Raw genomic sequence first — 12,760 nt, 5'->3', positions numbered from 1 at the left:
TTGTGTTACGGTGTGGATGTTCTCCCGAAATGTGTTTGTCATTCTTGTTTGGTGTGGGTTCACAGTGTGGCGCATATTTGTAACAGTGTTAAAGTTGTTTATACGGCCACCCTCAGTGTGACCTGTATGGCTGTTGACCAAGTATGAAATACATTCAATTGTGTGTGTGAAAAGCCGTAGATATTATGTGATTGGACCGGTACACAAAGACAGTGCCTTTAAGGTTTATTGGCACTCTGTACTTCTCCCTACGTCCGTGTACACAGCGGCGTTTTAAAAAGTTATAAAGTTTACTTTTTGAAACCGATACCGATAATTTCCGATATTACATTTTAAAGCATTTATCGGCCGATAATATCGGCAATCCGATATTATCGGACATCCCTAATAATGACAAGTCGGTATACATACACCAATATGGATATATTTTGTTTGATTCATTGATTATTAATTCTTTTTTTTTTCTTCTTAGTCCACATGATGTCCAATTCATGTTTCTTCTTGTGTTATTTTGTGCAGATTCATGAACCAATTTTTCTATGTCGTTATTTATGTCCACGTGATGGCCCAGTTCAAGTCTGATTATAATCCATTTCGAGTTTTGAGGTTCGAGTGTCCAGATAATCCCGCACAGACCGAAAGTGGCCCCTGTGGAATGCGCTGTAAATTTCCATGAGAGGAAGTGAATCTTCTGCGGAACAACAAGAAATGCCATTCATTTGAGGTGGGCGGGATTGGGGGGGGGGGGGTTTGGTGGTAGCGGTGGTGTATATTGTAGCGTCCCGGAAGAGTTAGTGCTGCAAGGGTTTCTGGGTATTTGTTCTGTTGTGTTACGGTGCGGATGTTCTCCCGAAATGTGTTTGTCATTCTTGTTTGGTGTGGGTTCACAGTGTGGCGCATATTTGTAACAGTGTTAACGTTGTTTATACGGCCACCCTCAGTGTGACCTGTATGGCTGTTGATCAAGTATGCTTTGCATTCACTTGTGTGTGTGAAAAGCCGTATATATTCAGTGATTGGACCGGTACACAAAGGCAGTGCCTTTAAGGTTTATTGGCACTCTGTACGTCTCCCTACGTCCGTGTACACAGCGGCGTTTTAAAAAGTTATAAAGTTTACTTTTTGAAACCGATACCGATAATTTCCGATATTACATTTTAAAGCATTTATCGGCCGATAATATCGGCAGTCCGATATTATCGGACATCCCTAATAATGACAAATCGGTATACATACACCAATATGGATATATTTTGTTTGATTCATTGATAAATGATAAATGGGTTGTACTTGTATAGCGCTTTTCTACCTTCAAGGTACTCAAAGCGCTTTGACACTACTTCCACATTTACCCATTCACACACACATTCACACACTGATGGAGGGAGCTGCCATGCAAGGCGCTAACCAGCACCCATCAGGAGCAAGGGTGAAGTGTCTTGCTCAGGACACAACGGACATGACGAGGTTGGTACTAGGTGGGGATTGAACCAGGGACCCTTGGGCCGCGCACGGCCATTCTTCCACTGCGCCACGCCGTCCCTGATAATTTTTTTTTTTTTTTTTTTTTTTTCTCTTAGTCCACATGATGTCCAATTCATGTTTCTTCTTGTGTTATTTTGTGCAGATTCCATCCATCCATCCATTTTCTTATTCCCTTTTGGTGTCGCGGGGGGCGCTGGAGCCTATCTCAGCTACAATCGGGCGGAAGGCGGGGTACACCCTGGACAAGTCGCCACCAATTTTTCCATGTCGTTATTTATGTCCACGTGATGGCCCAGTTCAAGTCTGATTATAATCCATTTAGAGTTTTGAGGTTCGAGTGTCCAGATAATCCCGCACAGACCGAAAGTGGCCCCTGTGGAATGCGCTGTAAATTTCCATGAGAGGAAGTGAATCTTCTGCGGAACAACAAGAAATGCCATTCATTTGAGGTGGGCGGGGTTGGGGGTGGGGGGGGGTTGGGGGGGGGGGGGGGGGGGTTTGGTGGTAGCGGGGGTGTATATTGTAGCGTCCCGGAAGAGTTAGTGCTGCAAGGGGTTCTGTGTATTTGTTCCGTTGTGTTTATGTTGTGTTACGGTGCGGATGTTCTCCCGAAATGTGTTTGTCATTCTTGTTTGGTGTGGGTTCACAGTGTGGCGCATATTTGTAACAGTGTTAAAGTTGTTTATACGGCCACCCTCAGTGTGACCTGTATGGCTGTTGACCAAGTATGCATTGCGTTCACTTAAGAGTGTGTGTAAAAGCCGCATATATTATGTGACTGGGCCGGCACCCTGTTTGCATGGAGGAAAAGCGGACGTGACGGCAGGCTGTAGAGGACGCTAAAGGCAGTGCCTTTAAGGCACGCCCCCAATATTGTTGTCGGGAGAAATTCGGGAGAATGGTTGCCCCGGGACATTTTCGGGAGGGGCACTGAAATTCGGGATTCTCCCGGGAAAATCGGGAGGGTTGGCAAGTATGATTTCAGGAGTTGGGCTTGGCCCCTTAATTCCAGTGTAAGGAACTTTGAATGCTCCAGGATACCAAAACATTTTGGACAATTCCATGGGATGGCATATGTGAGTAAAGGCAGGTGGCCAAATACTTTTGGCAATATGGTGTATTTCTTAAAACTGTCATGTCTGTGTAATCATGTTTTGTTTTAGTCATGTTTTTAGTTATTGGACTCTTTAGTTTCTGGCTTTTCACTCCCTTGTCTTGTTTCCATGATTACCCATTAGTTTCACCTGTTCCACGTTTGGACTCATTGTGCACTCTTGTTTGTCACCATAGCAACCCATTAGTTTTCACCTGTCACGTCACGCACCTGTTTCACGTTTTGAGTCACGCACCTGTTTTCGTTAATCATGTCTGTAGTATTTAAGTTCATTGTTTTCAGTTTGTCTTTCTGGTGACATCCCACATTTATGCTCTGCAAATTTCTGACACTTTTTTCATGTCCATCGTTCACGCTGCTCCTTTTGTCCATGCCAAGTATGTTTTGTTTATTAATGCCACAGTTAGTGTTTTTTTGTTGTTCATAGTTTCTGCCTTTGTGCAAGTATTTGTTTTCATAGCCAAGTTGTTTCTCCGCCACTGTGCGCACTTTTCGTTTGTACTTTTTTTTGATAAAATTAAATAAATATGTTCTCACATTCCCGTCTCGCCCGAGCCAACTTTCCGTTGCCTTCTAGAAAAACTAAATCCCAGGACCAAGTCATGACAAAAACAATCTCACCTTCCTTCTTACTTCCTCCACATGAGCCATTTGGAATGTGCCCAACCTGTGAGGAAAGAAGCAGCAGCGTTCTACATATTGTCTGCTGCATGATGGTGCTTCTTATCGCCCTCTGGTAGAATGAAGAGACGCTCCAGCAAGCTTATGCGGCTGCATTGCTCATTCGCGTCATTAAAAATAAATTGCAGTTGCTCCGTGGCCCTTGCAGGAGGCAAAACAAAAAATAAATACGTGATTGTGCTCCGTGGGTCCTCAGGCTTTGGGTTTGCTTCGTCCCAGAGGTCCCTGGCGTCACACTTTGCTGCAGAAGTCTCTAATGTTTTGTCTCTGAATAAGGTCACCAAAACTATACGTCAGTAGTCACATTAATAAACACTGCTAAAATAATGCCTTTATTATCATTTGTTTGCTGTTGATTGTGTTGTGCAAAGAGGCTGTCGAATCAAATGAATCAACAAAGTGTATTTTTCTGTGTGCAGGATCCAGTCGGGCTCGTACCTCAGCACCGGCTGGTTCACGCTCATCCTGGCCATGGACATGTGCAAAGAGATCCACGTCTACGGCATGATCAACGACACCTACTGCAAGTAAGGCTCCGCCCACTTTCCAAATAAAACTACCTTATTTTTCGTAGTATAAGTTTTTCGAGTATAAGTCGCACCGGCCTAAAATGCATAATAAAGAAGGAAATAAACATATATAAGTCGCACTGGAGTATAAGTCGCATTTTTTGGGGGAATGTATTTGATAAAAGCCAACACCAAGAATAGACATTTGAAAGGCAATTTAAAATAAATAAAGAATAGTGAACAACAGGCTGAATAAGTGTACGTTATATGAGGCATAAATACCGTGCCTGGTATGTTAACGTAACATATTATGGTAAGTCATTCAAATAACTATAACATATAGAACATGCTATACGTTTACCAAACAATCTGTCACTCCTAATCGCTAAATCCCATGAAATCTTATACGTCTAGTCCAGGGGTCGGCAACCTTTACCAGTCAAAGAGCCATTTTGACCAGTTTCACAAATTAAAGATAACAATGGGAGGGAGCCACAAAAATTTGTTGAAATTTAAAATGAAATAACAATGCATAAGAAGTTTTTTTTTGCTTTGTGCTATGTATAAACCAGTGGTCTCAGACACGCTGCCCTTACCTTAATATGGAATTTGAATGCTGGTGCGGCACGCGGGTTTTATATGAGTGGCGCTTGTCAGCGTCATGCGTGACGTGAAGGTACAGCATATAGCACCCACTACAACCAGCGTGCCTGAACAGCCACACGTTGTATGGGGCTTCCGCTTGCTCACGTAGGTGACAGCAAGTCATACTTGGTCAACAACCACACAGGTTACACTGACGGTGGCGGTATAAAAAAACCCCAACTTTAACACTCTTACTAATAATGCGCCACAGTGTGAACCCACACCAAACAAGAATGACAAACACATATCGGGAGAACATCTGCACCGTAACACAACATAAACACAACAGGACAAATACCCAGAATCCCATGCAGCCCTAACTCTTCCGGGCTACATTATACACCCCCGCTACCAAAGCCCGCCCACCTCAACCGACGCACAGAGGAGGAGGGAGGGAGGGGGGGGGGGGGGGGGGGTGTTTGGTGGTAGCAGGGGTGTATAATGTAGCCCGGAAGAGTCAGGGCTGCATGGGATTCTGGGTATTTGTTCTGTTGTGTTTATGTTGTGTTAAGGTGCAGATGTTCTCCCGAAATGTGTTTGTCATTCTTGTTTGGTTTTGGTTCAAAGTGTGGCGCATAATTAGTAAGAGTGTTAAAGTTGTTTTATATGGTCACCGTCAGTGTAACCTGTGTGGCTGTTGATCAAGTATGCCTTGCTGTCACGTACGTGTGCAAGCAGAAGATGCATACTGCATAACAAGGGATTGGGCTGGCACGCTGTTAATACAGTTTGTTGAGGTCGCCAATAGCTGTACCATCATGGCTTGCCATTATTATAACAGTAAGGTTGAAAATCGGAGAATACTAATCCCGGGAGTTTTCTGCGAGAGGCACTGAAATACGGAAGTCTCCCGGGAAAATCGGGGGGGTCGGCAAGTAAGCTGCTGAGCCGCATCAGAGTGATCAAAGAGCCGCATGCGGTTCCGGAGCCGCGGGTTGCCGACCCCTGGTCTAGTCTCTTACGTGAATGAGCTAAATAATATTATTTGATATTTTACGGTAATGTGTTAATAATTTCACACATAAGTTGCTCCTGAGTATAAGTCGCACCCCCCGGCCAAACTATGAAAAAAACTGCGACTTATAGTCCGAAAAATACGGTGCTCTGCCTTTTCCACTAAAACCGAACAATACCCACTTTAGGCGGGTTGTTTCCCCACTTCAAAGTAGAACCTGACATCATTGTATGCCAACAACATGCTAACAAAAGATAATGTCGGGGAACCGTTTCGACACATTTTATCCAAGAGGACACTGAGGGCAGAAAGAAAAGGGAGTGCTACGTTGTGACTTTGTAGCACAGACAAACCCCGTTTCCATATGAGTTTTGGGAAATTGTGTTAGATGTAAATATAAACTGAATTCAATGATTTGCAAATAATTTTCAACCCATATTCAGCTGAATATGCTACAAAGACAACATATTTGATGTTCGAACTGATAAACATTTTTTTTTTGTTGCAAATAATCATTAACTTTAGAATTTGATGCCAGCAACACGTGACAAAGAAGTTGGGAAAGGTGGCAATAAATACTGATAAAGTTGAGGAATGCTCATCAAACACTTATTTGGAACATCCCACAGGTGTGCAGGCTAATTGGGAACAGGTGGGTGCCATGATTGGGTATAAAAACAGCTTCCCAAAAAATGCTCAGTCTTTCACAAAAAAAGGATGGGGCGAGGTACAACCATTTGTCCACAACTGCGTGAGCAAATAGTCAAACAGTTTAAGAACAACGTTTCTCAAAGAGTGCGGGTACTTTCCTGGCCCGCCTGCAGTCCAGACCTGTCTCCCATCGAAAATGTGTGGCGCATTATGAAGTGTAAAATACGACAGCGGAGACCCCGGACTGTTGAACGACTGAAGCTCTACATAAAACAAGAATGGGAAAGAATTCCACTTTCAAAGCTTCAACAATTAGTTTCCTCAGTTCCCAATCGTTTATTGAGTGTTGTTAAAAGAAAATGTGGTGAACATGCCCTTTCCCAACTACTTTGGCACGTGTTGCAGCCATGAAATTTTAAGTTAATTATTATTTGCAAAAAAAAATTAAGTTTATGAGTTTGAACATCAAATATCTTGTCTTTGTAGTGCATTCAACTGAATATGGGTTGAAAAGGATTTGCAAATCATTGTATTCCGTTTATATTTACATCTAACACAATTTCCCAACTCATATGGAAACGGGGTTTGTATGCAATGACCTGGTACCTTTAGTACAGGGGTGTCAAACTCATTTTCATTGAGGGCCACATCGCGGTAATGGCTGCTTTCAGAGGGCCGCTTTTTAAAAGTTAATTTACACTATGCAAGCAAGCGGGTTATAACCTGTAATTAATCATGATTAATCGAAATGCATATGCATTTGATTATTAGATTTTTTTTAATGTATAACTTGCTTTAAAATCATAAACAAAGGTGACAAGCAGATATTTAACGATTTGTTTTTATCTAGCAAAAATAGTTGTGCAATACAGTATATAATAATATAATTGGCATGATCAGATAATATTAAAGTTTAAAATATGCATTTTTTTTGTGTCAAAATTGAAAGAATGAATGCATTTAGTAAAAAAAAAAAGTATTTTATTGAAACCCATTTTTTCCAAGTTTTCGCGGGCCACATAGAATGATGTGGCGGGCCAGAACTGGCCCCCGGGCCTTGAGTGTGACACCTGTGCTTTAGTACCTAGCTTCCCGTGTTAGATGAGCCCTCCCCTTGCATACACATGCTTATTAACTGAGAAAAATGTCATAAAAGAAAATGAAGACATCCATCCATCCATCCATTTTCTACCGCTTATTCCCTTTGGGGTCGCGGGGGGCGCTGGAGCCTATCTCAGCTACAATCGGGCGGAAGGCGGGGTACACCCTGGACAAGTCGCCACCTCATCGCAGGGCCAACACAGATAGACAGACAACATTCACACTCACATTCACACACTAGGGCCAATTTAGTGTTGCCAATCAACTTATCCCCAGGTGCATGTCTTAAAATAAACAACGATAACGAGTCATGGAATCATGTTAAATCCACAATACAGTTAGGTAAAAACTGAAAAAAGCAATACAAGCTCACGGGATAGAGGTTGGCCCTTATGCTACTAGCTTAATGCTAACATACAATGGACAATCCCATTGACAGGCTAACGAAAATTATAATCAAATGAAATTGTTTTCAACTTGTACAAACATTTAACAAATGAGATGCATTTCCACTTACTCATACCATATACTCAACAAACTGTGTAAAATAATATTGACTGATAACTTTGTGCTAATTCTTAAAAAAGAACCTTTTTGTTCTCCAAATCAGTGTTTTTCTAATTTCACCTATTTGGGTTAAAAATATTTTTTGCAAACCAGTAATTATAGTCTGCAAATTATGTGTTGTTGTTGAGTGTCGGTACTGTCTAGAGCTCTGCAGAGTAACCATGTAATACTCTTCCATACCAGTAGGTGGCAGCCAGTAGCTAAGTGCTTTGTAGATGTCGGAAACAGCGGGAGGCAGTGTGCAGGTAAAAAGGTATCTAATGCTTAGGCCAAAAATAAACAAAAGGTGAGTGCCCCTAAGAAAAGTAATTGAAGCTTAGGGAAGGCTATGCAGAACGAAACTAAAACTGAACTGGCTACAAAGTAAACAAAAACAGAATGCTGGATGACAGCAAAGACTTACTGCGGAGCAAAGACGGCATCCACAAAGTACATCCGAACATGACATGACAATCAACAAAGTCCCCACAAAGAAGGATAAAAACAACTGAAATATTCTTGATTGCTAAAACAAAGTAGATGCGGGAAATATCGCTCAAAGGAAGACATGAAACTGCTACAGGAAAATACCAAAAAAAGAGAAAAAGCCATTAAAATAGGAGCGCAAGACAAGAACTAAAACACTACACACAGGAAAACAGCATTAAACTCCAAATAAGTCATGATGTGATGTGACAGGTGGTGACAGTACACCTAATTTGAGACAAGAGCTATAGTGATGCATGCTTGGTTATGGTTTAAAGTCATATCCAACAATTGCGACAACGACTTTTTACTGTCAACTGAGTTTAGTTTTTTAATGATTTCTGGTGGTGGTGTGCGTCTGGATTTTTTTCAACGCAAAAAATGTGCCTTGGCTCAAAAAAGGTTGAAAAACACTGCTCCAAATTATTTACTTGTGGTATGGGAAACATTGCTATGGGATCTTGAACAAGCGCCTTCAGACCAAGCGTTAAACTGTGTGTCTGTCTGTCTGTCCTTCCACCAGGACGGAAGGCTATCGCAACGTCCCCTACCACTACTACGAGGCGGGCAGCAGGGACGAGTGCGCCGAGTACCTCCTTCACGAGAGCGCCCCCTACGGAGGGCACCGCTTCATCACGGAGAAGTCGGTGTTCGCCAAGTGGATCAAAAGCCACGCCATCAAGTTCTTCAACCCGCCCTGGCAGCTGTCGTGACCCGCCGAGAGCGTTTATCCCAGGTCCCGGACTTCATCCATCGGTTTTGGATTGTTTTTTCCCACGGATGCTTTTCTTCTCATTGAAGTCATAAAAACACCTGCCGATGTCCATCTTGGATCCACCCAATAGAGACATAGTGTCAGGTTCAAACACTGATGACATCTATTAAACAGACAAAGAAGCAAGGAATTAAACAGAGACAGAATTAAATTTGGCTCAATGAGGAGAAACGCGTAGACCTGTACCCTTGTACAGTGTCCCACCACGCGCTAACGAAAGATTGTACGCCTCCTCTTTTATTTGGACTTTCCCTGATTACATGGCAACAGCTGTTTCTAAAGGAAGGGGGGTCGTAAACAGCCGTTGCCTTTGGTTACAAAACAGTTCAAAGAAAAGGTGCCTGGAGTGGGGTCAGGCCCTGCTTCCTCTCCACTTTGTAGATCTCGGGTCAAGACAAAATCTTCCCGTGGATTACAATACATCAAAGAAACGGACACCTTTATGTCGCTTCCCATCCTACACGAGGGCGTCAGCAGTTTTTTATTTTGACTCACCGATTTATGTACTGCAGAATCCGCCTTCACGCAGCAAAAGAAGGAAGAAGTGTGTGATGTCCAGAGGTGGGTAGAGTAGCCAGAAATTGTACTCAAGTAAGAGTACTGTTACTTTAGAGATTTATTACTCAAGTAAAAGTAAGGAGTAGTCACCCAAATATTTACTATTTATAAAAGCAAAAAGTATGTTGTGAAAAAACTACTCAAGTACTGAGTAACTGATGAGTAACCTGTTCGTTTAATGATGACGGCAACAAATAATGCACAAAAACATAAAAGTAGCAATGAGCAAAATCAGAGCCAGGAATATCTCTTAAGCAACTAAAACAATAATATATATTAAATAATAATACATTAACATAAAAAAAATTAAGGCAAATTGAGCCACAATAACTTAACAGCACCATAGGCTCAGTAGGCAAAGATTACAAAGGAAAATAACAAGTTAGCCTTTACGCAAACCATAAACTCTGATAGGTGTGGGCTGCACCTGGGAACACACTGATTGGTGTTTCTATGCGTGCGTGTGTGTGTGTGTGTGTGTGTGTGTGTGTGTGTCTATGAGGCTGCAGTGCGTTAATAAATGTCCCCATGTGATGTACATTTGACAGTGATTCATAGCAGGGAAGCTAACATCAGCCTACAATGACAGCCAAAATATCTACCGTACTAACGTTACTTACCGCCATGTGCTTCCTCAAATTTGACGTTGAGTTCATGTAAGCTTAAGCTTGTTAATCACGTGACCGCCCGGCTCTGTTTGATTGGTGAAACAGAGTCAAACGTCACCAGTGACTGCATTTGATCGGTGAAACGCAGGCATGCGATAGATCCTACTTTGAAGGTCTGTCTGACAAACCAAAACAAACAAAGCGTGCATTAACAGATCGATAAAAATCAGTAGCTGAATGTAGATAAATGTAGCGGAGTAAATCTCTATAAATATACTCAAGTAAAAGTAAAAGTATGTTGCATTAAAACTACTCTTAGAAGTACAATTTATCCCAAAAGTTACTCAAGTAGATGTAACGGAGTAAATGTAGCACGTTACTACCCACCTCTGGTGATGTCATAGTCCTTCGTCATGTCGAGCTGCACAGTCTTAGTAGACTCAAAGGCAGCGTCGCCCCCTGGAGGTTGCAGTCAGAGGTACTGCGGCCAAAGATTGATGCTCCCTTTCAGACTGCTGCCCCTTCATTGGTTCTTTGAATGTGAGCATTAGTGCAACGAGTGACTAAACAATCATTTAAGGCGATTTCTCCAAATATCACATCCTATCAAGGCAGTTCTGACTATTTCTTCTTCACCTTAGAGCAGGGGTCGGCAACCCAAAATGTTGAAAGAGCCTTATTGGACCAAAAATACAAAAACAAATCTGTCTGGAGCCGCAAAAAATGAAAAGCCATATTACATACAGATAGTGTGTCATGAGATATAAATTGAATTAATATGACTTAAAGGAAACTAAATGAGCTCAAATATAGCTATAAATGAGGCATAATGATGCAATATGTACATATAGCTAGCCTAAATAGCATGTTAGCATCGATTAGCTCGCAGTCATGCAGTGACCAAATATGTCTGATTAGCACTCCACACAAGTCAATAACATCAACAAAACTCACCTTTGTGCATTCACGCACAACGTTAAAAGTTTGGTGGACAAAATGAGACAGAAAAAGAAGTGGCATAAAACACGTCCTAGAAAGTCGCAGAAAGATATACATGTAAACAAACTAAGGTGAGTTCAAGGACTGCCAAAATTAGTAGGACAGAACGGCGCTCGCCAAATACTCGAATCAGTGAAGCATGTTTAATATAAACAGTGTGATTTATAACAATTAGGGAGGTTTGTGTCATGTTTGTCCTCCTACAGAAACCATATTAAAACAAAAAATATATTTTTTTCCCTTCAACTTTTTCCATTTTTCATACATTTTTGAAAAAGCTCCAGAGAGCCACTAGGGCGGCGCTAAAGAGAGCCGCGGGTTGCCGACCCCTGCCTTAGAGGAACTCCAGATTTGCACCATTCGTGAGCAAAGTGTCAACATTTAGCTACGAATGAGCGCAGCCCAAACCACAGTTAGCCACTAAGTAGCACACTGGGAAACAAACCACTGTCCGCGGGTTTTTCTTTTGACGTTCGAAGCCACTAGCGAGCTAGCTGAGTTAGCGGGAATGAATGTAGCGCGCACATTTAGCTAGCTGCCTCCTTCACGCTGTAGCTAAACATGCTAGCGTGGTGTTCTTAGCATGTAGCAAGGAACAGCCGCGTTACCGTGAATGTGAATCTTGGATTTGCAGATGTCAAACAAACTGGGTTTCGAAAACAGTAGCATCACTGGCAAGAGTCAGAAATTCAAAATGCAGTTTTTTCCAAACATTTATTTGGCGCTGCCAAATAGTAGTATCGTATATTTCGGAGTATAAGTCGCTCCGGAGTATAAGTCGCACCGGCCGAAAATGCATAATAAAGAAGGAAAAAAACATATATAAGTCGCACTGGAGTATAAGTCGCATTTTTGGGGGGAAATGTATTTGATAAAACCCAACACCAAGAATAGACATTTGAAAGGCAATTTAAAATAAATAAAGAATAGTGAACAACAGGCTGAATAAATGTACGTTATATGAGGCATAAATAACCAACTGAGAATGTGCCTGGTATGTCCATCCATCCATCCATCTTCTTCCGCTTATCCGAGGTCGGGTCGCGGGGGCAGCAGCCTAAGCAGCCACTTCGTCCAGCTCCTCCCGGGGGATCCCGAGGCGTTCCCAGGCCAGCCGGGAGACATAGTCTTCCCAACGTGTCCTGGGTCTTCGCCGTGGCCTCCTACCGGTCGGACGTGCCCTAAACACCTCCCTAGGGAGGCGATCGGGTGGCATCCTGACCAGATGCCCGAACCACCTCATCTGGCTCCTCTCCATGTGGAGGAGCAGCGGCTTTACTTTGAGCTCCTCCCGGATGACAGAGCTTCTCACCCTATCTCTAAGGGAGAGCCCCGCCACCCGGCGGAGGAAACTCATTTCTGCCGCTTGTACCCGTGATCTTGTCCTTTCGGTCATAACCCAAAGCTCATGACCATAGGTGAGGATGGGAACGTAGATCGACCGGTAAATTGAGAGCTTTGCCTTCCGGCTCAGCTCCTTCTTCACCACAACGGATCGATACAGCGTCCGCATTACTGAAGACGCTGCACCGATCCGCCTGTCGATCTCACGATCCACTCTTCCCTCACTCGTGAACAAGACTCCGAGGTACTTGAACTCCTCCACTTGGGGCAGGGTCTCCTCCCCACCCCGAAGATGGCATTCCA

General features: G+C 42.8%; 1 protein-coding gene across 1 annotated transcript in view; it reads left to right on the top strand.

Moving 5' to 3' along the window:
- The window catches only part of st6galnac3 (ST6 (alpha-N-acetyl-neuraminyl-2,3-beta-galactosyl-1,3)-N-acetylgalactosaminide alpha-2,6-sialyltransferase 3), a 62,026-nt gene extending 52,621 nt beyond the window's left edge, over positions 1 to 9,405 (top strand). The window contains exons 4-5 of the mRNA XM_061978919.2: positions 3,700 to 3,807; positions 8,697 to 9,405. Of these exons, the coding sequence (XP_061834903.1) occupies positions 3,700 to 3,807; positions 8,697 to 8,886 (298 nt within the window). The 3' untranslated portion in view covers positions 8,887 to 9,405. The remainder of the gene's footprint in view (positions 1 to 3,699; positions 3,808 to 8,696) is intronic.
- The last annotated feature ends 3,355 nt before the right edge of the window (positions 9,406 to 12,760 follow it).

The sequence above is a fragment of the Nerophis lumbriciformis genome, linkage group LG19, assembly GCF_033978685.3.
Source record: "Nerophis lumbriciformis linkage group LG19, RoL_Nlum_v2.1, whole genome shotgun sequence".
NCBI lineage: Eukaryota > Metazoa > Chordata > Actinopteri > Syngnathiformes > Syngnathidae > Nerophis > Nerophis lumbriciformis.
The sequence above is the reverse complement of the archived record's forward strand: the minus strand, read 5'-3'. Positions and strand labels throughout refer to the sequence as shown.